General features: G+C 43.0%; 1 protein-coding gene across 3 annotated transcripts; it reads left to right on the forward strand.

The window, feature by feature from the left end:
* Window positions 1–1,092: 1,092 nt before the first annotated feature.
* Window positions 1,093–25,877, forward strand: LOC142563936 (TNF receptor-associated factor 5-like). Of its 3 annotated transcripts, XM_075674670.1 has the most exons (9): window positions 1,099–3,272; window positions 7,726–7,939; window positions 11,859–11,948; window positions 14,244–14,309; window positions 16,977–17,051; window positions 18,042–18,119; window positions 18,206–18,298; window positions 23,193–23,255; window positions 25,351–25,877. In XM_075674670.1, the coding sequence occupies exons 1-9, from the start codon at window positions 3,241–3,243 to the stop codon at window positions 25,465–25,467; spliced, it is 828 nt and encodes a 275-aa protein (XP_075530785.1). In that variant the 5' UTR covers window positions 1,099–3,240; the 3' UTR covers window positions 25,468–25,877. The 3 variants fall into 3 exon arrangements, with proteins under 3 accessions (XP_075530786.1, XP_075530785.1, XP_075530788.1); XM_075674671.1 differs by lacking the exon at window positions 11,859–11,948 and having other exon boundaries at window positions 1,093–3,272; XM_075674673.1 differs by lacking the exons at window positions 18,042–18,119; window positions 18,206–18,298 and having other exon boundaries at window positions 1,102–3,272.
* The last annotated feature ends 1,345 nt before the right edge of the window (window positions 25,878–27,222 follow it).

Below are 27,222 nucleotides of genomic sequence, written 5' to 3' on the forward strand. Positions count from 1 at the left end.
ACCTCCATGCAGCGCAAGGTATGTAACAATATAATTGAATTTCTCAGTGTAAGATATGGCAGAAAAATCGTAAACTGCGAATTACACACAACCTAGAGACATGATAGCGTCGGGCTGAAATATAAATATACGAGAAAACATAATTCTGTTAATCGGAAACTCAAAACACAAACCGACTTCACAAATTTCAAAGGCCATAAAGCGGCGCACCCGGTTCCTTGCAACAGCTCCAGTATACGCCGTATCGTAGGATGCCTGAATCATCTCTTCCTCGTCGCCGCTCCGTGAAGGTTGAGGACATTCCTTGAAGAGGTACTCGCCGCCTCGACCGACTTTTCTTGACGACCGGCGTCATTTCGACCTCAATTCGCAAGGCGACAAGTGCGAGGAAGAAGCTGCGGCTGCTTGGTCTCTCCCTTTTTCAGTGAAATGACTGGCTGATGGGTGTCTATGTGCATGAACAATTACAAAAATGGTTGGAAACTTTACCGTTTTCCGACAGAGCCCAAAAGAAAGCTGCAGTGGATCATGAAGATTAGGCGGGACCTCACCGACATGCTGTCAAAAGGTAAACAAGAGTGCGGAGATGTTGAAGTCGATGTCAATTATGATATGAAATTTTAAAGCGCAGCTTTCTTTACGTCTTCCTTTAACTTGCAAGCATCGTGGCATTCACTCAGTCATCTGAACACCGGAAACACCCCTGTGCATGATCTCGTGATTCTCCTGAATAAAGAGTACTCAGAAGTCTGTTTGTGTCCGTACAACGTGTACATTCCAGCGCTCTTGATGTAAGGATGAAACGTCAATACTTCAGGGTTGTTCTGTTGCCGATGGCCTCAGCCACAGTCACCGTTACCAAGTTAACGCTCGGTGCAAGACGCACTCAGCCACTATCAGCCCCTATCAGCCTCAGCCACTATCACCACAACGGTAATAGTGGTCTTTCTGCAGGCGTGAAGCTCGAGGGAAGCATTGCATGAGGCGAAGCAATAATATCGCTTAATGCCTAGTGTGCCCTAGAAACAGGAAGTGAGGCGAGGTGCATGGTGTGGTGTAATTCGGGCGAAATGCCTGGTGCACATTTCTAAGGCATCGACGCCGATATATGTTGTGATTGGGTGATCACGCGATGACCATAATCGCTGCTGAAGATGCACATCTCAGAAGGCCAAGGCATATTCTCAGTTCTTGAAGTTGGACTGACTGGAGGACGCGTACGTTTGTTCTTCGGGTCCTGCCTAGCACGTGAAGGCAACCAAGGAGCACTTCTCAGATGATAGCTCTAGTGCCCGCTCTTCAAGATAGTTTGACGTCAGTGTAGCCGCTCTCTGAAGCCTGGCACGTACGTGTAGACGCGTCACACCTGATGCCCAGACGCAGATGCGCATGCACTCTGACCGTCATGAAGTTCATCTATTAGACTGATTTCTCTTTCATGTAAAGTCGCAAAGTAAATGACGCGCGATTTTAGTAAGTTCGTTCTCTGGAGCAGTTTCGGCGATTTTCGTTCGCAAACTCAGAAAAATGGAAGAAACAATCTAATAAATAAAGACAAAGATTATAAAATTTTGAACAGCGTGAAATTTTTTAGCTGGAATATTGGTTGATATTAGAAAAGAAGGCAGAAAAATTCCTGGTTAGAGTCGCTGCTCCTGACAAGTCAATGCCAGTTCCTCACATGAGCGATTAAGCCACGTATTCTAGACCATACCTGCCCTGAACTTTTCGCCAAAACACAATGATGATGATGATAATGATTTGTTATGATTCTTTTAGAAGCTGGACAGCGACCAAAAGTAACCTAGCCTGCATGAGTTAATCAAGTAATGTATAGGCATTAAACAGTCTAGCATTTTATCTGTCTTCTTAATCTTTTCTCTTTTTCTTAAAACCTATATATCTGCCTTGTATATAGTTATCTATACCTGTAACGGGTCCGCTCCTGTCAATTTCGTCACTGTTGCTTTGTACCAATACTCCGAATGTCTCTTATGTATATTGACTGCGGAAAGGCCAAGCCTTCCATCCGCTTTAAATCCCAGTGCATCTGGAAGGTGTACGTTTCCCAACGCTCTCGCTGGGTGAATACCTTCGCATTTCATTAAGGTCTGCTAAGTTATTTCCGGATTTTTGCTGCTGCACGCACAGTCTCATTCAATGGGGAATATTTGCTCCGGTATGTTCTAAGCCAACCAGGCCGAGCCGCAAATAGCAAGGGACTGCATCTTGTGTTATGGTACAAATTTTTCTTGCTAATTTCTTGCTCCCCGTTATTTTTGATCTCCATGGTCTGTTTTGTTTCCATCTTTTGCTTGGAATTTACCGTCTGTTTCTCTGACTTTCTTTGTATTGACTCCTGGTCGTCTAGACATATTATCAAATACCCTGTACCTGGTCGCCTACTTTCTTGACTTCTTTCTCTTTTCTCTGCCGACGCTTTTGGGATAATTATATCCGAGCGCTTAAGCCGCCCATTTATCTTCATCGATGTTTCTGAGCGTTTCCTCAAAACTAATTTTGCTCTGCGTTTCTCTGATTTTAACAGAGGCTAACCCACTTAATCCTGCAATGCCTCATTTGTAATACTAACCTGGTGCCCCAAGGCCAAGCGACCTATGGTTAAATTGCAACACCGACATGATGTCTGATTTTAAGCACGGACTGGCCATCTGTAAACGTTAGCGGTGTCACCATTACTTTCTTTTCCCGTATCATCGCACCGTCTCATACTTATTGCAGCCCCAATTGTGCTCTGTATGCAATTAGTTCTACATTCAGCTTCCCCTTTATTCTTGATTATCCTTGTGAATATTTTTGCGTATCTTTCGGTTGTTTATGTATACAGAAAAAAAAGTTATATTATTTGAATAGGGGTATGGCTTCCTGTTGCATCAAAACCACGTCAATACAGATTAGGTTGTGGCGCGCTCTGCTAGTAGAGGACGCCGTCACTGAGCCGGTACTGCCCCTCCGAGATAGGCAGCTTGTTGGAGGTTTGCTCCACGCCGCACGATATCTCCAGTTCATGCAAAAAGTGTATTTGACCCCCTCTGTGAGTCGCAACATATCCCGCGAAGGGGCGAGACGTCGGCCCCAGAAAAAAGAAAGAAGGAAAGAGCGATAACAGGAAAAAAAAACACAACGCTGCTATCGGCGTTATGCACACGGCACCGGGTCGGAGTTTCCTTCTAACACGATAGTGAGTCTACGTTTGCGTCTGCTTCGGGCTGTTTCAGGATGGCGATGGAGCTCGTTGAAAGAGACGGCGGGTTCGTTTATTCATTGCTTCTTATGTAGTTTTTACTTGTCAGTAAACCTATAACTGAGCTCGGTCATATAGACAGCAAGGTGCTTTCTTTGGTGCCTATATAGATGGTTGTTGATAATCTCTGACTAAGCTAATGAATTGCCTTGCCTTATGCTTTTTCAAAATATGTCGCTGTGCAGGGTAGACATAGGCATTGTTTATTCTATTTTTGTGCAGGAAGCTGTGCGATTCACTTGTTAACGTGGAAGAATTTTACATGGCAGCAATGTTTGTATCAGCAGTAGTTTCAATAAATACTTCCGAAAGTTTGTGATGAAAATTAATATTTGTTACAATTGAATGACAACTCTAATATTGTGTTTTCCTACTGTATACCAGGGAGTAGGCCTAATTCTCGTCACTGCTCTGAAGAGGAAGCTTCAGTTTGGCACGCACTCCGATTCTGCCTATTCGAATACATGCAAAATGCAGAAACGCTTTCTGGAAATACCCAGTTGGTCAACCTTAAAGAAAGTTTGTTGCATTTGAGAGTTAATGTTAAATCCTAGTGAGTATCGGATGCGTAATTTCGATTTAATGTCTTGATATGGTAAAGGGAATTTTCAAATATTGGTACGCTTAAAAAATAAAGGCACAATGTCTACAAATACGCAGCTCTTAACCAAGAACATATATTGCAGGTGTGAAAACAGTCCGAGTTAGAAAATAAAAAGTGGACAGACTTGGTAGATAATGTACAGCTTGCGGAATTTGTTACGTTGCTTGCAAGAGCTTTGCAAAATTCCTACTCATATAATAGTGGTCTATTTTGCAGCTATGTGTAATACTATATTACATCAATTTTGCCCGCTTTAAATGAACCAACCGATGAACTTTACATTTACAGAATTGGGATATCATTGTGAATTGCAAAGCTACATAGTTGGAAACTAAACAGTTTCGTGTTCCAAAAATTAGCGATATTCAAAAATTTTTATCAAAAAGAAATGATGACTTTTATCGGAAAGTCTCTACGAAAAGACACCGGAGTTTAGCTTTTGCTTTTAAATGCAACAAACCTCATTGAATTTGCTGAACTGGTTGCCGACGAAAAACGATTTATTTTTTCCTTGTACCTTGATAGGAGCCCAAAATTAAATATTTCTCTAAAGCACAAGATTTCTGCTACTATATGAATATAACTTCCTTACCGCTCTGCTACTATTTCGCATTTGCGACATGTGCCCTACAGAGAATGCTTACGAAGCCATTTATTCAAACATTATTCATTAGTCCCAACCGTGCCAGCCGCGGTAGCTTTATGGCTATGGCGCACTACTGCTGAGTTTGAGTCGCGGTTTTGATCGTGGCTGCGGCGGAACATTTTGATGAGAGCTCGATGTAAAGACACTCGCGCGAAGACATTTGTACATTGATTTAGGTACATGTGAAAGAACGACAGGTGGTCAAGATTAACCTGGAGCCCCCCCCCCACTACGGCATACCACATAATCATATCGTGGTTTTAGCAAGTAAAATCTCATACTGTTTTTTAAGCGAAGGTTTCTTTACCTCCTTCTTCGACTTTCCCACTGCTGCTGCGGCTGCTGCTGCTGCTTTTGCAACTGCTGAATGCTGTCTTACCGAGAATACAACAACACTGGGTGCACGGGGTATGTGCCACTGAATATCCCTGAGAGTAAGTGAAAACTTTATTGAGCTCTAGTGATTGTGTTCTTCTGCGGCTGGGGCGGACCCTTCAGGGGAGTCTTCCTTCTTGTGTCTTCCCCGGAGGTCTTAACCCGCTGCTTCGTCCGTCCTCTCTCGCAATGGTCGGCTGCCCTCAACCCAGGGCTCCGCTGCCTTCTGCTCTCCGTCGTGCACGCAGCACTAGACCTAGCTGGTCTTCGCAGCGGTCGCTGGAGAGCAGTTCCTCCCGTTGTTCCGCATTTGGGTGTGATATGATTGAGACTACGTCAGTTTGTTTACATGCCCATGTTATGTGGTATAATGTGGGTTTCTCATTGCACCATGCACATTTGTCCTTATATAATGGGGGGGGGGGTTACTTAGCACGTTAAGGTTAAGGTGCGATCCTGTTTCTACTTGTCTCCATGCGATAGCTTGTTCCTTGCTAGGGGACTTATGCTGGGGGGGGGGAGGGTACTGCTTCCTGCTGCCTCTGTAACTGTCTAAAATGGCCGAGTACTCTTGGGGTACAGGCGCGGGCTCCTCGAGGCTGTCGACGTTGGACGCTCGGTAATTAGTGTACTCTAGAGCCATCTTGTCCACGTCTTGGTTCCCTGGCACCCCCGTGTGTCCCGGTAGCATTTTTACAATTGCTATGAAGTATAGTGGGGCGGGGCATTTCTTGAGGCGCTCGACGTTTCTGCGCAGGCGCAGGTAAGAGCGGGTGCGAGAGAGAAAATCGGGGGTTTTGCTCCTCGAATATCTGACTCTGCCTACGCTCTACGGAGGAAAAGTTTTTTGCGCGTGTTCTGTGCGTTTGTCCCTATAGGCGTGCCGGCATTACGTAGTGAGGTCGGGTTTGTTTACGCTCGGAGACTGGCTGCTGGCGCGGTGAAACAGACCAAGCAGCGGGCACTGATTTGGTCATCGATGTGTCTAAATTTAGGTACTCTGGACAGACTTTGTTGCGCATGCGGAGTTGGTGTGGAGTCAGTCATGCTGGATTATAACTTTTTCGCGGCTTACGACACTCTACCTTCAAAAGAAACATCGCTGATTTTCTCGGGGGAGCAATAGGGGCCTTAGTAGAGGCCCAGCCTGCCTTCCTGGAGAAGTATCTTCGATCTTGGCAGGCTTTTCGTATGCTGGTGTCTGCGACATTGCAGGAGCATTTTTGAGTGGTCGCCTTTGAGTGAAATAAACGCTTAGTGCCTTTGCAACCACGGTGGAGAACGATTGTCTGATGTCACGCCGTGAGGATTATTGGCTTTGCGCCTCATGCATGTTAGGTTCGGTTAGATTAAGCTTAGTTTAGGTTTAGGTTAGGTTACGTTAGGTGAGCGTAAAAGGCGTTACGGTGGCGCATCGTATTCTCACAGCGGTTACGCCATGTGGATTATTATATTTGCGTGTCGGCCACGTCAAGTTAGGTTAGGTTAACGTTAGCTTAGGCTGCGTTAGATTAGATTAGGTTGACGTTAGGTCAGGCTAGGTTGGTGTAGAAGGCGTTAGGGTGGCACGGAGTATGCTCACAATGGTTACGTCGTGAGCATTATTGTCTTTCTGTTCTGGCCTCGTTACGTTGAATTAATGTTAGGTTAGGTTAGCGTCAAACACGTCAGCGGGACGCGGCGTTTTCTCCTATCGGTTGCAGGGGCGTCGAGCGTCACCGGCGGCCTTTCAGCCACTCGCGTTCAACCACTGTTGCAAAGGCGCTCTGCCGTCTACATTTTCAATATATGTGGACCGCCCTCTTCCACGGTCCCTTTACTGCTCTCACGGAAACCTCTGCGATGTTATCGCCTGTTTCACCGCACCGGCAGCCAGCGTCAAAGCGTAAACAATCTCGACCTCACTCATATGTTAGGCATATGGTTAGGCATATGAAGGTTTTAGACTGATGCCCCAAAAACAGTATCTGCCACTAGGAATCCCATAAATAGAGAAGGCAGAACAAAACGCAAGAAGTGAAGTAGTCAGCGACAGAAGCAGCCGTGTGCGGAGATATAAGTTGACCGATCAAAAGGGGACCACAGCAGTCATTCAACGAAGAGTGTTGAGAGGCATATAAGTTAATACGCATATGGTTAATACGTTAATACCCGTATGAGTTTCCTTTGTAGCAATCGCTACGAAGGGGTGGATGTCTGATTTTCCCTTTATTAATTACTTTTCTCCACCTTGCGGGATTCTGCAGAACTATTACGTCAAATTCTTGCAGGTGCTTCGTGCTGTCGAGAAATTCGACTTCACCCCGCCATCTGCTAGCCGCATGGTTAGCTCAGATGGTAGAGCGGCTGCCCCGAAAAGGCGGTAGTCTCGGGTTCGAGTCCCGGACCAGGACGAATTTTTCTTCAGCTGTGAAGCTTTTCTTTCGAGGAACCCATATGGGCTTCCTTTGTAGCAATCGCTACGAACGGGTGGATGTCTGATTTTCTCTTTTACAATTACTTCTCTCCACCTTGCGTGTTTCCGCAGAACTATTACGTCAAGTTAATACGGTATGGAGGTGAAGAAAGCTTCGCTTAATGCTGATTCGCACGTGTATACACGGGATCCAACAAATCTTCTGTGAGAGCCATGCACTATAGAAATAATCAGGTAAATAGAAATGGAAGTACCACGCGACAGCTGCGGTTAAAAGGATGTTCCAGGTCCACTGCCTTGAGTAAGAAGTAAGTATGTAAGAAGCATGCATCAAGTATGTATCAAGTAAGAAGTATGTAACTTGCTCTTCATGTGTATCTAGGGTGCAGAGAAAACTGAGTTTGTGTTCTCATTTACAGGTGGTATCTGGGAGTTAAAATCAAGGACAATATTATCGTGCCATGTGGGATGCGTCAGTGCGACGCCATCGGTATACGACGTTGTGTGAATTGCAACTTTGTCCCTGAGAAGTTGCGGAAACTAGACTGCAGGCACGAGTTGTGCGAACATTGCTATGAAACCATCACGTCGTATACTTGTCAATTTGATTGCACTAGTACTCGTAAAGAAAAGGTATGTGAATGTTTCCCACCTTTCAAGGTGTAAAACGTGGTGTGTAGAATAGAGATAAGGTAATAAAAGAAAAATAACTTCTGACAAAACGCTTATTTTTTCAGATACTATTGTTGTTTATCAAATAATAATTTTAGAAGTTTGGTGGGAGAGATGGAATCAGCACCAAGAAGAAATTATTTCTACATATTTAAGTCCACAAAGGAAAAGATTGTACATAAGGCGACCAGAATAGCGACGGCATTCCATGTTCTGAATCGCTGTTTATACGCTGTCAAATCTTTTGAGAACTTTTTTCATGTTCACGCTAACATGGTTTAGTGCTTTCTTCAAATGTACGATTGATGAGGTAGAAGCTAAGGATTACAAAACGAGGGATGAAATGAAACATGATACGCGCAACCTTAAGGGACAGGTAGACTGCCATGCAGATTGGAGAACCCACACCTGTATATAGCTTATTTCTTAGTTGAGAATAAGAAGAACCCTTTGCCTGAAGTGATGTCCCTGTTCCCTGTTATATATTTAATGTGAAACGCCTAATTGCTTCAATGACACAACCACTGGCCAGATTCCAAGAAAATGTGTTGCAATTGAGAGAATAGATTAAATTCTAGCTGCTCCTGGAAGCAGAATTTTGATTTAGAGTACTTTACCATTGAAAAAGGAGTTTTGTACGACTACTTTAAAACAAATGAACAATTAAGTTTAACGATTCGTAGCTCTGCAATGCAAGAAAAGCAAAAAGACAAACTGCGCAGATCGAACGCACACGTTACAATCTGTGTAAACCAAAGCGCTCATGAAACGGTTAATAAAATGCTGTATATTTGGCGATTTCGTTCCTTGGTCTTTCGGAGCAAGGGAAACTGGCGCGCATATGCGCTCTCGCTCACTCGTGCGAACCTTATATTGGAATACATTTCTCATACAATCTCCCCTTTTTTATTTTAAATGCACCGGCCACGTTTTGTGGAACCGCCAGTTGTAGGCATGGGTCATTGTGCAGAAACGATCATCATCATCAACAGGCTGACGCGCTTCGTGCTCAATCGCCCATTGTAGATACGTGCATAGTAGGGAAATAATCTGAATAATCAACACGCCGACACCAATCTTAGCCGATATTCTGTTCTGGGTATGCGACATATTATGGAAACTATTATAATCATCAGCTGGCGGCGATCATCTCGAAGGGGTAGTTGGTGGCACGATATGTACCGCCCGCTTCTTCATCAGTCTCCTGTTGTGAGCAAGTGCCCATAGTATGGTAAGTATTAATCATGATCAAAATGTGGCGGAAATCTGAAAGAGCTAGTTGGTGTTGGCACGAGAAAAGTACGCGTGCGTGTGTGGCCCAATGGTCAGAGCATGCCTGCAGCGCTGGTGGGCCAAGGCTCGAGTTGGCCACCGGACGTGCTTTTGTATTAAAGTGGCTTTGAATCTACTCGGCAAAAAGCCGAGCAGCGACCGACCGACAGAGCGCCGACTGATCGAGACCGAGCCACAGGATGGTTGATAAAGAAAGCCTGGTCGCTGAAAAAAAAATCACAGTTACGTAACTGCCATTTGTTGCGCCAAAGGAAACGGACAAACTTGATATATTGCTTTGCATCTTATGTAATAAAAATGGTAGCGTAAGATGGCAGCAGTTAGTGGTTTACTTCAGAGCGGTGTACAATCTATCAACTTCGTACGCTTCAAATGCCCTCATAGGTTCTGTTTACAGAATTTTGGGTCCTTATTTAATAATGACATAGAATCGAAATGGGGATACTTAGAGTTTATTCTTTGATGCATTGGCATTCTTAGGCTGCTTCACGCACGTTCAGGGGGGATCTATAGCTATTTTTCTATCTATGTATGTCTCTGTGTTTGTATTTAACCGTTTCCCCGCCTATAACTGGGTCCCTGGGAGGTCAGTGATCGATCGGATAGAGCATGGGGCTGCTTTGCGGGGGCAACAGGGCGCTAAACCAATCATTCGACCAACTTGGGTCATTGAGTATGTGGGAAAATGAACCTCTATCTTGCCGATATGGGTCACTGTGGACGCGGTACTGGATTGGCAGCACCCGCCGTGGTTGCTCAGTGGCTATGGTGTTGGGCTGCTGAGCACGAGGTCGCGGGATCGAATCCCGGCCACGGCGGCCGCATTTCGATGGGGGCGAAATGCGAAAACACCCGTGTGCTTAGATTTAGGAGCACGTTAAAGAACGCCAGGTGGTCCAAATTTCCGGAGTCCTCCACTACGGCGTGCCTCATAATCAGAAAGTGGTTTTGGCACGTAAAACCCCAAATATTATTATCATTGGATTGGCAGCGCTGTTCGAAAAAACTCTATGGCGCCTACTTGGAGAACTGGGCACGTGGCTCTCTGTTTGTGCTGGTCTCGAATGAACACCTTCGATGCCTACTTGGGTTATTGGGTATGTGCCAGTATAGGTGTGTGCCGCTCTTCAATGGGCCTAATTGACCAAGCGCGAGGCACACCCTTCGGCAGTCTCCTTTGCCCGCCGAGTCGATCCCCACAGCCTGAACGTTGGAACGTAGGTGGCATTGTCGCTGTTCGGGAGTTTCGTCTCGTACACTCTGCATCAACGCCGAGAAAGCGCTCCTTCTGTGCAGGAGTTTCATTTGCACGTTCACCAATTTAACGCGGTCTGTCTGCTTAGCGCTTCTTTCCTCATTCAGCTACAATGTCAGTGCTACACGAAAGAGCAGCCTCTCTTAAGGCGACGCCGTTCCTACGGGCGCACCGGAGGCAACTAACGTAACATTAGTTAATGAACAGTAATGTCAGGCATGCTGCCAAAAGTGGTGGCGTTTCCTCAACTAGATGCGTTTTGGAAGAGTTATTTATTCTCCGTTTCTGGGCAGAACACCACACGTACAGTAACATTCTCACTTGATCTTACAAACGGCGCATACACTTGAGCAATCCAGCAAACGCAGTTTACAACAACCACGCTTTTACGACTCTTACATGAGTGCGCAATGTCGTCAGCTGCAGTATAACGCGACGGGCTAATCAAGTATGTGATGTTGAAGGAAAATGCCGTGAGCCATCTGTTTGAGTACTTTATGAATGTCAGCATCAGCTGACGCACGTTCACATTGTCGTTTCAGCCATAGTTCCGCTTTGACCAACCAGACAGACTCGCAGCCTCGTCCATGGCCAGCCTCCATTGAACTGAGATGGTACTTGCACTGACACGCTGCAAAACTATCTGCAAAAGGAGAACAACGCCAGCAGCTTCCCCCCACCAGTCGCAACAGTCGCCGAGCGCGGCTTCTCGTTGGCTGCAGCAGTCGTTGCGTGCGCGCTGTGATTGGTCGTGTCATGCGAGGCGGTAGTGTGTCATCGGCTGCACGTGGTTACTCTCCTAACGCGTGACGTACCTACTACTCTCCCCCTCTCCACGACGCGGCGCTCCGGTTGGCTCTTCATGATCCCGCAGCGCACGGACGATAACACAACGGCTTGCCACCTGGTTGGAAGCCCTAGCACTGGCCCAATTAAAATGTGGTTGCTGCAGTCACTACAATTTAACCTCGATAATGACGGTTCAGCTGAAGACGAGCCTAGAGGTTTATTCCTTTTTATGTATTCAAGTAGGTTTTGCCAAGGTGAGGATGAAATCGGCTTTGATTAGTTCAAATAATGCGTAGACGAAATAACCTGGTCTTTGTTAAAACAACAAGGGGGTTTGTCAATTGAAGAGAAACACAGTAGAAGGCCAGAGAGCATCAGGTGGTGTGGTGAGGCTAGCGAAGTTGCAGGCATCGGAATACTACGCAAGGTAAATATACCTGCAGGTCGGTAGAAAACGCCTTCTTCCTGCAGGGGACATAAAGTAGCCTGATGGTAACGATAACAATGACCGTGGTGGTGATGGTGATTTTTCGTACCTTTCAGGTTTCGGAACCACGTCACAACACAGATTTGGATGGCGCTATCCTTACGTGTCCCAGATGCGCCGAGTTCAAAACGTACTCCTCGATGAAGGTATGAAAAATTTGCTTCACTCATATAACGTAGGATCACGTCGCCCGCGGAGTTGTCTCAAAGCTTAAATACTTGGTCCTTTATCGCTAAATAGTTTGTCCAAGAGCATGGTAGAGATTATTGCATTGGTTTAAAAAACGAGAGACGAGGGAGAGGAAGAATAACTAGCGCCCATTGTTTTTTTTTAAAACAGCCCTGAACACAAAACTCTCGTGGGGTAGGCACGCATTCGATTGACGTTTACCTAATTGTAGGCGCCGCGCGCAAGCCGCAACTTTGGCACAACGCTGCTTGACAGGTAACAGATTCGTTTTCAGATCCAAGTCGCTTTTTCAGCGTCCTACTTTGTACAGGTTCGGGCAGTTCGAGAAACATCTAGAAAGCTTGTTCTGAGCAAGCGACCTCCTTATGGCGTTCTTCGTGGCCACAACAGGCCCGACGTAGTATCAACCCAATTTCTTTTCGCCATGTGGTATTATTATTATTATTATTATTATTATTATTATTATTATTATTATTATTATTATTATTATTATTATTATTATTATTAACATATCGCAATGCTCTGCCTCTACATAATAACGCAGCTTTCAAATATTTCCGCGTGCACAGTTTATGTATTGAAAACTACTTGATGGATGATGTGTAAAATCGTGTGCAGAATCCTAGTTTCTGAACAAAACGAAAAATTAGGGATTGTTGCCACGTTGTGGATGCACGTACTAGAGGACACAATAGATTTCGAGGTGCCGAAGAATAGAAGAGAAGGCCGGAGTATGAACCAGAAAATAGTTTAATCGGCTACACTAAGCTGTGGGAGTGAATAAACTAATGGAGTACAAATAATACAGAGAGAAGCAACGACGTGGTGAATGCGTGTACTAGTAGGGACGGCACCCGGCAGTAACAAGGTATCCACAGAGAACAGTCACCTTCTAGAAACAGAAAGGGGCCTTTACTGCAATGGGGGACTAAGAGCCGTAGGGAAAGTATATGAGCAGCACCCACATGGGCAATGGCCTATAGTTCCGTCAGCGTAATGCGTCTGAGAATGATTGTTTTAGTCATTCAAATGGAGAGAGGGAGCACGAAAAAGTCTTCGACGTACTCTTCGCAGCAGTAGACATTGATCATTGCAGCAGGAGACATGTAGGTCTGAAGATATGTAGAAAGAAGACATGTAGACAGGTATACATGAGAATTCGCAGCGGAAGACATGTTGGTCATTGCAATTAATTTAGTTTAAGCCTTCGGTGAAGGCAACTCCTAACCACAGACAATACCGGAAAGTTGCCCCACGTCGAAAAAGTACCCACGAAAGTCGGGCATGCAGCTAAGGGTCTAGACTATTCGTGAAGTCAGGTCCTCCTCTGTGTTTGGGTTAAGATTGAGGAAAGTGGGTCACGTGATTTAAGGGCACAGTTTCACGTGTAGCACGGTGGCTAGGCTGTGGTCAGCGCAGACAGAGATGTGGGTGAGGCTTTGCCTATGAAATCTTGGTGCTGTCCACTGTAGTACCACCTTTTGGCCGAGGGGCCTGAGGAACTAGGAAATTTCTTAGAATTGCTTCGAGGAAAAAGTTGTTGTGCTATGCTGTTGCATGGTTAGGAATGCAAAAAAGAAAAAAAAAGAACTGCGAGCTCTACATTTACGTGTTCTCGCGCTCTTGCCGGACATTCTAGGTGCCTGTTGCAACGTCACATTATTTTTTCGCTCACGGACGTCCTGTGCACATTTCTTGAGGGCGGGAATGAGCACCTCTATAGCTGCTGAAACACAGTCATACGCAGTTTAGCCAAGAACACGTGAGGATTTCTGAGCGATTGATACCAAAGTGGACAGCTCTAATTGAAGCGTCAGATAGCTTCAAGGTGAAGGCAGCGTATACTCAGCTGTGTTCACGTTTTCCTGATGCCTGTTTCTGTCCGAGCCAAACGCAGGCCATTGATGACGGTGAAAGTGATTTGGTTACACTTTTCTGACGGGAACTCAGGGACGGCCTCGATAACAATGCCCTTGCTGTTTCTTTTGAGTATTTTGTGTTTCTATCTATCAGAATGAAATAAACTCTCTCGGCTGCTTGTAAGCTTAGCATAACAAGGCGTAATGCTTAGTTAATTTAGCCACACATTTATATATTTTTTAACGCCTTCAACGTTCAACTGAGGTTGTACGAATAAAAAGATAATTACAACGACAACAACAACAGCTATAACAACGTCCATAACAACGATATTATGGTGCCGATAAAGTCGACCGTACATTGTTCATTTACATGTGTGTTTGTGTATTCAGGCGCACCTCGTGGAAAAGCACAGTAATCCTCCGATGAAAATGCTATGGACCCAAAGCGAGAATTCGGTGAGTAGTCACATAGGCTGCTGTCTTCAAGTATTATTGTAAGACTCAGACTACGGACTTTACACAGTCATGCGGAAACGTAATGAATGTAAACACTGGATAGGCCAGAAAAGTTGCATAATCGCAGGTTATATTTATGAGCTGTCGAATGCAACGGTCCCAGAAAAGTGGAAGAATGCAAACATTATACTAATTCACAAAAAGGGAGCCGCGAAAGAATTGAAATATTGTTGGCTCATTATCTCACCCACAGTATTATATAAGATATTTACCAAAATAATCTCCAATAGAATATGGGCAACACTGGACTTTAGTCAACCAAGGGAACGGGCAGGTTTCAAAAAGGGATACCCTACAATCGATCACATCCCTGTCATCAATCAGGTAATTGAGAAATATGCAGAGTACAATCAGCTGCTATATATGGCTTTCATAGATAACGAAAAGGTATTTCATGCAGTAGAGATACCAGCAGTCATAGAGGCATTACGTAATCAAGGAGTACAGACCGCTTACCTAAATATCCTGGAAAGTATTTACAGAGATTCCATAGCTACCTAAAACTACACAAGAAAATCAGGAAGATACCTATAAAAACAGAGGGCAGGCAGGGAGTCACAATCTCTACTGCTGTTCACTGCGTGCTTGAAAATGTATTCAAGCTGTTAAACCGGGAAGGCTTAGAAGAAGGGATCGACAGCGAATATCTCAGCAACCTTCGGTTTGCCGATGATATTGTTCTATTCGGCAACAATGCAGACAAGTTACAACAATTGATTGAGGACCTTAACAGAGAGAGTGTAAGAGCGGGGTTGAAGATTAATATACAGAAGACAAAGATAATGGTGAATAGTCGGGCCAGGAACAAGAGTTCAAGATCACCAGTCAGCCTCTAGAGTATGTGATGGAGTCCGTTTACCTTGATCAATTAATCACAGGGAACCCTGATCATGAGAAGGAAATTAATAGAAGAATAAAAATGGGTTGGATCGCATACGGCAGGCATTGTCAGCTCTTGACTGGAAGTTTACCATTATCATTAAAAAGCAAGGTGCGCAATCAGTGCATTTTACCTGTGCTGACATATGGAGAAGAGACTTAGAGACTGTCAATGAAGCTTGAGAACAAGTTAAGGACCGCGCAAAGAGCGATGGAACGAAGATTGCTAGGCATAACGTTAAGAGACAGAAAGAGAGCGGTTTGGATCAGAGAGCAAACGGATATAGAGGATATTCTCATTGACATCAAGAGAAAAATGGAGCTGGGAAGGTCATGTAATGTGCCGGTTAGGTAACCGTCGGATCATTAGGGTTAGAGAATGGGTACCAAGAGAAGGGAAACGCAGTCGAGGACGGCACAAGACTAGGTGGTGTGATGAAATTGACGAATTTGCCGGCGCTAGTTGGAATCGGATGGCGCAGGACAGGGGTAATTGGAGATCCTGCAGTGGACATAAAACAGGCTGGTGGTGGTGATGATGATGACGAGATTTATCAGCAGTATTGTTTTGATTGCTCGCGACTACTTTTGCTAAACAGCATGGGGAGTATGAGGGCGATGGTAGTCGTGGTTTGCCTTCCTTTGGCTTGGATATAGAGGCCACCTATTAGTAGTATAGAGTCCCACATCAAGTCAAAGATATATAGAATGAACGGGTGTGAGACAGGGAAGCCAAATAACAGAGAATAGCCAAGCTTAAATCCAATTGACTGCCCTACAGTTGGGGACGGATAACCGACGTATACTGTTCGTGCAATTTCTGTGATTTCTCATATTTTTCCACCAAGAAAGGAAAGCATCCAACCCAGCATAGCAATTATTTAGGACACGAAAAGGGTAAAGTTTGTGGCAAAATTGTTCAAACTGAAAAGCAACTCCGTGCAGCTGTTGTCGCTGACCTTGACGATGGAGCACTGTGCGATGTTCTGCGATATAAAAGACAATTTCTCTCATATAGAAATGCATGCGGTCTCGCATGCATAGCCTCGCAAGGTCTTTCCGGCGATCACCCCGCCTGAACGTCTCGTTTTACCGTGTTAGGGGTAAATATTAATGCGAGAGAAAGTTGATCTTGTTGGTAAAGAATCACGCTAAAAAATGCTCGTGCATACAGCTATGACGCAAGCAGAGGGAAACGTTTGTGCTGCCCATTTGCCTGTCATTTTATCCGTGTCAGCCAGCCTAACTTTTTACCGAATGAGCACTGAGTGTCCAAGCAGAATTATGTGTACGTGTTCAAAGTCTGGGAAGCCGGTCTCCTTGTATATATATATATATATATATATATATATATATATATATATATATATATATATATATATATATATATATATATATATATATATATATATATATATATATGAAAGAAGTAGGTCTTCCTATCCAGCGCTTAATAAATTGAAAGCATTGCAGGGGCCAGAGTAGAAGAGCACATTCATACATTAAGTTTCGACGTTCCGGACAGTGCCTGAAGACAGACCCTGGCTGAACTAGCAAAATGGAAGTGTTTCTCCAAGAATAAATGCGTCTCCGTAATCTGCAACATCAAGACACAACCTTGAAGTAATGAAAAAAAATCAAGAAAGTGTCTTGAAATTGCAAACAACAAATCCTATCTACTGATGACAATTGGCACTGGCGCTCATCCCTCGCCTTCTGTTGTTTCAGGATCACATGGACGTATGTAACCAAATTGCAGCAACTTGTAACCATTGCAAGAGGGAGTTCAATACATTTGCCGAGGTAAGTTGAAAGTAATTTCACCCTGAGTGCGCCTTCGCTGATATATGTACAACTGCCCATCCAACTAGCGCAAACTCAGATTCATGAATTCGGTGACGTAAGCTTATTAAATGAAGCAAATGTTGAACGAACTCTCATTCACGTAGTCTGTAAGATGTATTCACGCAACGGAGGAAATCGCTATCCGAATTGGCAGAGTGGGTATACGGGATAATACGCCCCCATTGCCAGCTGTGCATATTTTGGCGGAAACCCTCACAAACACTTCAAGCGTCTGGGAACAGCCACCTTCAACAAAGCAGCCACACATCCGTATTGAATTAAAATGTGTGCAGAAACGCGTGCTTGATACCATTAGTTCAGTGACCATGAGTGAACGTGCATCACATTCCAACGGGTGATTTCATCGTCCGCCCATGCATTGAAAAGCGAGAGTACAAGATAAGGTCGTACGCATTGTCATCTGCCTTCATCCGTTGTTGCGTGAGTGTTGTCTGTTCAGCGATCGGATCTACGTCATACGTGATGTGACGGATTCGTCTGGGTTTCTGTCCCCGTGGTTAGCACTTTAGGCAAATGTGCTTAACGCTAGTCGTATTGTATATTTTATTTTTAAGAAAGTCTTATGTAAGGGCGCCTCGCTATCAAGAAAGCTGTCTAATATAAATTAGATGAATATGAGGCATAATGCTTACTGTTGTTGTCCGGAATAGTGTTCTCAAAGAAATGAATATTGGACAAGTTCAAGTATAGAATTTTTAAAATAAATGCGAACCAAATATTTAAGACTGTTCAATTTTCATTGAAAACTTCTAACGTTCTGACACACCTGATTGACAAATCTATGTGGTGAAAGAACGTCCACCACAGTGCTTCTGGAAGCTCCATAGTTGTTATTTCTTGTGAAGCCTTCCCATTCAACCAATGATTTGCTATGTGACTACAATTTGTGGTGAGCATTACAACTAATACAATCTTTTCCTGTTCAAGTTGCGGGATGAGCACTTGGCGGTTTGCCCCTTGAAACCCATGAGGTGTCCTTACTATCGACTGGGATGTAATTTTCAGGTACTGCTCTGCATTATATTCATTACAATACGAGAAGACTGAAACAAACAATATAAGAAAGGACCATATTTCTGCTCGTTTCCCAGGCTACCAACAAGGAGATGGAAAAACATACTGCCTCTTGCAAACGCGTGACGTCCTTCGTCGACCGATTTCTGGATCTTGAAGAAAAGCTCTTGGTACGGGAAGAATGGCTTCTCTCAGCTTATACGCTCTTAAAAAGTTACAAAGTTTGGGGTGCTCTTTTGTTCAACACCTGACACTATTGTCCTTAAGGCTGTGAAAATTTGATTGTACACGACAGCGAGCTGGAACTAAACCTGCGATAACAGATACCGTCGTTAAGGACTTTGTTATCATTCTGATCACTAAGTGCTGACTGAAATGCTTGGTAATAGAGTGACAGTGCGAGGTAGTAATATGCATTTCAGGCTACTGATAGTGTCTACTAGTTTCGCAGGAGTACGTAGAAATACATGCGTAAATACAAAACGAAAAAATACATCACACAGACATCAAAAATAACAGAGGCCAAGAAATTGCAGGGAATGAGGAAGAAAAATTAAGCATATTGAAGAACACATTTTTGTGCTGCTGTCCCTGTATGTTTGGCACGGCCACTGTAGAGGTAAGGAACGAACAGAGCCAACTAAGACGATCACAAGTGGGGAGAACGACACAGGACAAGGCGCTTGTCCTGTGTCATTCTCGCCACTTGTGATCGTCTTAGTTGGTGCTGTTCCTTCCTTATTGAAGTATGCACCATCTAGCCCAAATGAATGTTGTCCTGAACTGTAGGAGGTGCTGCCTTGTGGCCAGTTATTTCAAAGAGCTTTTCAAATACCTCATTGAAATGCAAAAATCACACATATAATAACTTGCAAAAGAATCGTCACAACAACTGACCGTTCGATCGTCTTCGGCAAGCAAACTCTTGGATGCTTTTTATGCCAGGATAGAAGAGATTGCGTCCGTAACACTTTTGTGTGTTCTATTGTGAGCTAGTGAGTTTTCGTTGTTTTTCTTTTGCTGTGATGAACGTCTGCGCATGCACATTTGGTTGTATGATTTATGCTCGGCTTCTACATGATTTTAATAGATCATTTTTGTGACGCGCCTCCGGTCTCTCGGTTTATGTTCTTTGTGTCCGACGTCTTCTTTCAGCTGCAATGGCTTCACCGAGCATCATTGAAACAGCTAAATATAAGTTACTTAGGTTATTTTGTATATGCAATTGCCTGGCACAAAAAGACATTGTGACATCTGTTTGTCAGAAAAATATTGTTTTCTCGGCTAACGACACGATTTTGCCAGTAAACCATGGGGATGTTAAAGATGAGGATGTTAAAGGGAAACCAAGCCCCTATTACAACCGACAAAGATGTATGTGTGTATCCTGTTATAGATATTCGTAGAAGGGCTCAGAATTTTCTGTGGCTAGAAACGACATTATCTCCAAACCGATTGCGCCATTACGTCATTTAGCAGTACAGTACAACAAAGGGTAACAGTTGGTTTTGCAACGGAGCCAAATTAACGGCTGCTCGTCTGCTTTAAAAACAATAAGGTTTCGTTCACACAGCCCGAAAACTTGTCACCTATTTGAAGATGACAAATTTCTGTGCCTATCGTGCATCGAGAAAAATCAAAAAGTAAGCTGACAATATCTAGCACTTTGCAACGTGTATTGAGAATAGCAAACCAGCATCATACTAGTGCAATACCTAAATTAGAAAAGCAATAACATACTTACTGTGTACTTTTTGGCTGTAAAATATGTATAGATGTGTGGGCGTGTTTTCGTTTGATAAAAAGTCATATATCCTGGTAGTACAGAATATCACATAAAAATGTAGGAAACTAGAATAAATAGTTTTGTCACTATTGACGGGTCTTACATAAGCACCGGCCAATATCGTTATCTTTCCCTTCTATCTTGTTATTTATTACTAAGATACCTGCTTTTGTTGTATTCTTGTGACTTGTATATTCCAGACAGTATCTAACTGCATATTGCAAATATTTCGTGTGTTCAACGAGAACATATTCTACATTTACTTCAGTGACCCCTCTCCATAGTGAAACAAAAGAAATTATTAAGCTAGCAAAATGGTGAATTGTTTGTAGGTAATGTATTATCTGGTGATAAAAAATACAATTTTATTAAAACATATTTGTTGCAACAATATGCGCGTCATGATTTTAAGTGCATGAATTTTATGCATATGGATGGCGGCGCAAGGAATAATTAGACATAATTCGACATAATTGGCGCCGGATGCAAGAACAGGGTATGATGAGCTAAGGAGGAGGACTTCTCAGACAGAGGAAGCCCTTCGGGTACTGTATCGCTGTCTAATATTTGTACATGGATCATGAAAATGTACTTATGCTAATATGGCCTTGCCACACTTGGATATATGTTTCTAGAATGTATAAAAAAACCTGCAGGCTGTTTCTTCAGGAGGTATGCTATATTATAGAGCTATGACATACACCAGAATGCATTTTGTTAGACGACAAAGAGGAAATGCAAAAAATATTTTTTTCTGCATGCATTTAACAGTTTAATTTAATTATGGGGTTTTCCGTGCTGTTTGGATCGCACCGCTGGTACGATCTGTTGGGAACTCGGCGCTGACGCCCGTGGTTGTACCTGGGTCGCAAGCCCCAAGGGTAGCGTTGGCCTGGCGGCCTGGGGTACAACTGGAAGCATCCGAAGGTCCCGGCAAAGCATGAGTCGACTGGTAACAACAAAACAACTTGTTTATTTTAACATTGCAAAGAGTTGGCGGTCAGGTTTGACCGAAGTAGAGAGACGGGAGAGCACTTCACTCAGCAGAAGAAATCGGAGCCCTCGTTTTGGCGTCCGGGGGCAGCTGTTTTTATACTCTCGCAGTTGAGGGCAAGAAGGAACCCCTCAAAAGACGAGCACGTGAATGTACAATGGGCTAATGGTGACGCACACCGTCGTAGCGCTGCCGTAGCACCATGTTGAGCACAATATCGTAGCACCCTGTTGTAGCGCTGCCGTAGCACCATGTCGAGCACGATCTCGTAGCACCCTGTCGTAGCGCTGCCGGTCGGGCACAATGACTGTAATGAGAGGATGATCCCTGCTTTCGCATCGCCTGGTTCGGGCACAATGACTGGAATGAGAGGGTGATCCTTTGCGGTCGCATCGCCGCAGTCGCGCCTGGAAACACCTGCCGATGAGCGTTGCGGCAACGACGATCGGGCGAAAATGTCTGCCGCCCCGCCGCAGTCGCGCCGGCAAAACCACGTGTCGCAGGCGAAACGCAACAGTGCCAAAACCACTTTCTGATTAAGAGGCACGCCGTAGTGGAGGACCCCGGAAATTTTGACCACCTGGGGTTCTTTAACGTGCACTTAAATCTAAGTACACGGGTGTTTTCGCATTTCGCCCCCGTCGAAATGCGGCCGCCGTGGCCGGGATTCGATCCCTCGACCTCGTGCTCAGCAGCCCAACACCATAGCCACTGAGCAACCACGGCGGGTGCATTTAAAAGTTCAATATACTGAGCAAAACAACACGCTTCGTATAGTAATGGCAACATTCATGGTAAATATTATCCGCTATTGTGAAAAAGCGTTGTTTCTGTTCTGTGAGAAACACTGTAAAACAGTTTCGACAAAGTTTGTTTTATGACGTGAAGCATTACGCAACACTAGAATTATTATACTAAACCGAATTAAAGCAGAAATATTGCTCGAAGCAACTTCTACCATTTAAGAATTCATGGTGTAGGTGTATTTGCACAGAGCGTTTAAAACACAAAAGCAGTAACATCACGTTTCGCCAGTATTAGTAGAAAAAAATGTGTTAATCTGTAAGTATTTCTCTTTTATGGACAACAACACATTTTCATTTTACGGATTGAAATTTAACCGACGGTTCAGCTACCCGCCTAATATATTTAGTTACCTCAAACCCCAGCAACGAATGTTCCAAGTCTTTCCAGTTCGTAAGTCAGGAGTATGTACAGGGTCTGCCACGTAACTTATGCCAAAGCTTAAAGATACGCGAGTGCCAAGTAGCTGGACACAACCAAGATAAGATTTGCCTTCGCTTGGAGTAAGTCAGACTTTATTCAGTATTTAGACTAATTACAAGTAGTTATTATTAATGAACTTATCACATGTTGTAATCCAAGCAGGATTGCCAATAAAAAATAGTGGGCCAACACGAAAAATTCCCCGATCCATGTTTCTATTGCTCTAAACGTGCTACATAAAACTTTATTTCAAGGCCTAAAGAAGCCCGCAGAACTAAATAAAAAAATATCCGACGATAGCAATGCGCTACTTTTCGCATGCTTTCACGTGCTTCTTTGATGCTTGGAAAAGAAACTTTTTTGTAGCACGTACAGAGCCACAGAAAGATCCATACGGAGTTGTTCCACATGGTCTACATTTCTTTATGGAGAGTTTTAGTTTGCGTATAATATTTGAGAAGTAATTATTAATAATAAGTAATAGTGTAACTAGGGGAAATACAAGAAATGTTATGACTTGCCCCACGTGACAGCAAATAACATTACTTTGGTTCTGTCCAGCCACGAGGCCCTCACCTATTTTAAATTTTGGCCCAACTTACGTGTCACACCACATATGTCTATGTCTTCCGCATTATTAACTATTACCTGTTAGGATAACAGTATTTGAGTGTTGTAAGAATATCTTACTTTTATTGTTTCATATTGGTGCCTCTATGTTTTTTAACACAAGATATAAAAGATTTATATACGTGTAATGGTCACTGCTCCTTTTATGTGAGTGTAAGTAAATAGAACTATTGTAAAATATAAAAACGACACGAACGAAAGCAGCGAGTTGTACGTGTGTCAGTAAATATGGGGAAGGGGGTATCAGAGAGTGGGGTTGGCGCGTTGTACATCGGTTATGAGTTCATTACAAAAAGAAAGATCAATTTCCTAATATTTTTATTACGAAGTCATTACACGTATTATCATTATAACGCAGTAGGTATCAATATTTGTCTTCCTATTGGGATGAGATTGTTAACATTCGCACATCATTACTTTGGCGCAGGAACTCAGATCGGAAAATGAGGGGCTCCGAAAGATGATTTCGGAGAGCGAGGATGTAATCCGGGTAAGTTATATTAAACAACAATATGTACAATTGCATTGCTAATTTAATAATTTTCACGGTGCTCGAATATGAGCAGTGTTAACAATCACACGTTTTCGTCATAACTCAGAGATTATTAAAGTTGAATGAAGCAATTTAACTTTTAGGAATGTTTAGTTTGCTCAACACACACACACTTAAACACAGAAAAAACACACACGCTTCTTTAACCACAGTAAACAATCGAATATTGCAGCAGTGATATTCCTGACGACGTAAAATGCTCTCTGTTAGGATTTAAAGTTATGTGCTCTTTAGCATTCTTATTTCGCACATTTTCTTGTTATAGTATTGATTGCTCTATAAATTCTTACTGGTCCTACGGAAAGCACTTCCGTCAGTGTGATGGAATACTTGAAGAAAGGACTTCCTGTAAGAGCGCAGATTCGAAATGCCGAAAATACCTAGAATAGCCCCTGTAGTCACGAACTGCGATGGACTGTTGATAAATGTTTGTAAGTTACACCTTATTACCAAACATTACAACATCCATTGAAAAAAAAGACAGGGGAGAAAGTTTGGGCAAAAGCTGTCTACATGCTCATAAAGTTTAACAGAAATTTGCAATAGCGTTCTCCCATTCTCCCCAAATATGATTTTGGTGGTTTTTGTAGTTATGCCATCACTGAGGGCTAATTTTCGCATCGCTCTTGAAATTCTGTCCTAAAACTTTGGAGCTCTGAAATACGTAATTTGGTGCAAAGAGTGCGATTAACCCCAAATATATTCACTTTGCCTGAGCCTTGCCAATAACGTGTCCTTTAATTTACAGAAATATAGACACGGTACGATATTTAGTTCATTCAGCACAGTGGTCCAAGCGACTACACTACTAGTTTACACTTAAAAATAAAGAGGAAAAAACATGAGATTTCTATGTTTATTTGCCGAGCCCGTAACATTTCTCCCATTTTCTTGAAATATAAGCTTCCTTTACGAAATAATATATTATGTTTAAAACATCGAAAACAGAAACAACGTTTGATAATGCTTCTACTCAACTAACCAGCTTTATTGTTAACCTATTCCTTCAATATTACGGAAAGAATAGGAGACGTCCAACGTCCAGTCAAACATCGTATTGCCTTTCGTAAAGTAGTGATATGTAAAATCATTGTACAAACTGTAAAGAAGTGGAGTCACAAGTTACATACACACAAAGATATAACGTTTTGCAATTGGTTAAAAGAAATGTAACCCAACTTCATACTGTGAACATCAAATAAAGCTGCATATATGTGGTTGTCATGTTTAACTTTAGAAGAATTTTTCAAAATCACCTGTGGCAGATAGCATATGTTTAGCCCTTGAGCTGGATTACTCAATTTGAAACACATTGAACAGTTCAAACAAATTGGTAATGTAACTAAATAAATATTTAAGGCACATATAGTCATTTACGAATTGTAGTCGGTGAGTTGGCAGGTCGTATTAAATTGCAATGAATTTCCAGGATGACATCAGTCTGTAGGTAATAATTACCAAACTATGAGTGAAAAGCATATTTGTTCCAGGAATGTTTTTGTGCTTCAGAGCAGAAGAGATTGTTTTGTTAAAGAAAGTAAGTGGAACCACACTGCATCGTTACTGCGAGTTTGATGGCGCATATCTCGAAGCTGGTCTCATCCTGGAAATTTATTCCAGGGGAGCTTCCAAAGTTGGCGTATCTAAGTGAATCGAAGTAAGTTTTTGTTAATTAGTTGAATATCTGCTATAATTTCGCGCGAAAGTAATGTCCGCCTCTTTGAGTAATCCAGGTGAGGCATTGTAGTTATGTTATCGGCCACAGGTGATTTTCGAAAATTCAGTTAAACTTGAATATGATCACGCCGTACAATACACATACTATGCCTATTGTAAAGTCTATGCATGGCCTGCGGCAAGCATGAGTAGGTTCTAATCACGCTTCAACGATGATTTACGGCAAAAAGGCTTAAGAAGGCACCAACGCGGAAAAGTGGTGGTGATATTAAATTGAGATTGACCTCTTTCTCCTCATGCAAACCTTAGGATAGATATTTGCAACGTTTGCTGTTTCATAATAATTTTTTTACAGAAGATGCAGCAGACCGAGCAAGCCCTGGTGACAAGAATCCAAAACCTGGAAAACCAGCGCTCCGTTTTTGAAGAGCCGCTAGAGCAGCTTTTGGCCGAAATAGCGAAGATTCGATGATTGCAAATAACTTTGTCATACCTCACTGCGGCGTTTTTATGGCGAGGTAAAGAGACACAAAAGAGAGAGTCTTTTTTAAGCCTTATTAGTAGATCACCCTTTCACAATGAAAGAAAGGTATGTCTTAACCTGAGAATGTGCATAGGAAGTCGAAGAAAGACTGCAAAAAAAGCTACAAAAAACGCACAACAATCAGCGAATCACACATGGCGACGGTACCGTCAAGTCTGCGTATCAGTTCGCCATAACGGCATAAATTTTAACGGATTTCTGCTGAGGTCTTATTCATTTTTACTCGGTAAAGATCGATTGCATTATATTCCAAAGCTGTCAAAGGCTAAAGGTGGCTGAGGTTGCTTTCCTGTGTCGTTTGCTCGCTCTTATCGCTTATTTAATAAACTTTGTTTGAAAGCAGCACTTCTCACATGGCTTTTCCTTTCTGATGCATTTTGATTTTCGTTAGAGCGTGCCTAACCACTAACTGTTAATTATGGGTTCATGAAATCCTTACGTGCTGCCTTGTCAGTTGATTTCATTCTTTCATATATTCCCCACGTAAGGTGGAGCTGCCGAATAGCTGACGGCAATATCACGTGTTTCGAATTTGGCCAGAGGTAATTGTTCACGTGGCTTGGAGAAACTGCTTAAAATAGAAGCGGCTGCTTACAGAGTTCTAGGACAGATGTCATGTTGCCGACCAGCTCCAACAACGCCGAATGCGTTGCATAATTTGCTCTTTCTTTCTTTCTTTCTTTCTTTCTTTCTTTCTTTCTTTCTTTCTTTCTTTCTTTCTTTCTTTCTTTCTTTCTTTCTTTCTTCCTTTCTTTCTTTCTTTCTTTCTTTCTTCCTTTCTTCCTTTCTTTCTTTCTTTCTTTCTTTCTTTCAAGATCCCACATGGTGGGTATTACACAAGAGGAGGGATTACAATAATAGTTAAAACAATATTAGTATAAAGTGAGAGAATCGCTGACACTTCTGTGAATGCAGATGAACTGGTGATGGCGGCAATGTCGTAAGGAAGGCCGTTCCAGTCTACAACTACACGAGGAAAAAAAAGAATCCGAAAAATTTACAACTGCGCGTTTTGCGAAGAGCAACACTCAATGAATGACCTGTGCGGCGTGGTGTTCGTGCCGGTGGTGAAATGTGTGGTGCGATGGCGAGAGGCCTGTAAAAAAATTATGATATTATGACAGGCTGACGATGCGATGGTGATGCGGAGCAGCTGGTAAGCCGGATTTGAATGATAGGCTGATGTCGTAAGAATATGGTGAGTGAATGAACCTAGTAGCGCAATTCTGTACGGCTTCAAGGGCATTATTAAGGTAAATTTGCTGCGGGCACCAGGTGGCAGAAGCGTTTTCAAGTTTAGGTCTGACGAATCATTAGTATGCTGGTAGTTTTACGTGGGGAGGAGCTTTTCGTAACTGGCGTTTTCAAAAACCGACCTTTTTGTTAGCAGATGTTATAACCTTATTCACCTGCAAACACATGCGAACGCTGAACATGCGAACTTTGATCATCGCTCTAGGTTATGCGAAACAAAAAAATTTTTTTCTAAACTATAACTTTATTTAAATTTTATAGTGTGAGTTAGAAAAGGATCTTAGCTTTGCAGTATGTCGTTTATATCGTGCGCTTTCGTGTTGCACGATTGACAGGTTTATTTGGGACAGGCACTTTCATTTGCACAACTTCTAATTACGAGCTGGCATTTTCGACTGCTCGGAGATGTTTTATGCAGTCTTACGTTAT

This window comes from Dermacentor variabilis, chromosome 11 (assembly GCF_050947875.1).
Source record: "Dermacentor variabilis isolate Ectoservices chromosome 11, ASM5094787v1, whole genome shotgun sequence".
NCBI lineage: Eukaryota > Metazoa > Arthropoda > Arachnida > Ixodida > Ixodidae > Dermacentor > Dermacentor variabilis.

Bases quoted from the DNA above. Each gene is read 5' to 3' on its own strand.
- LOC142563936 (XM_075674670.1), top strand. From the start codon at position 3,241: ATGGCGATGGAGCTCGTTGAAAGAGACGGCGG. The intron at 7,940-11,858 runs GTATGTGAATGT...CGTACCTTTCAG, and splicing joins CTAGTACTCGTAAAGAAAAG to GTTTCGGAACCACGTCACAA. The intron at 11,949-14,243 runs GTATGAAAAATT...TTGTGTATTCAG, and splicing joins AAACGTACTCCTCGATGAAG to GCGCACCTCGTGGAAAAGCA.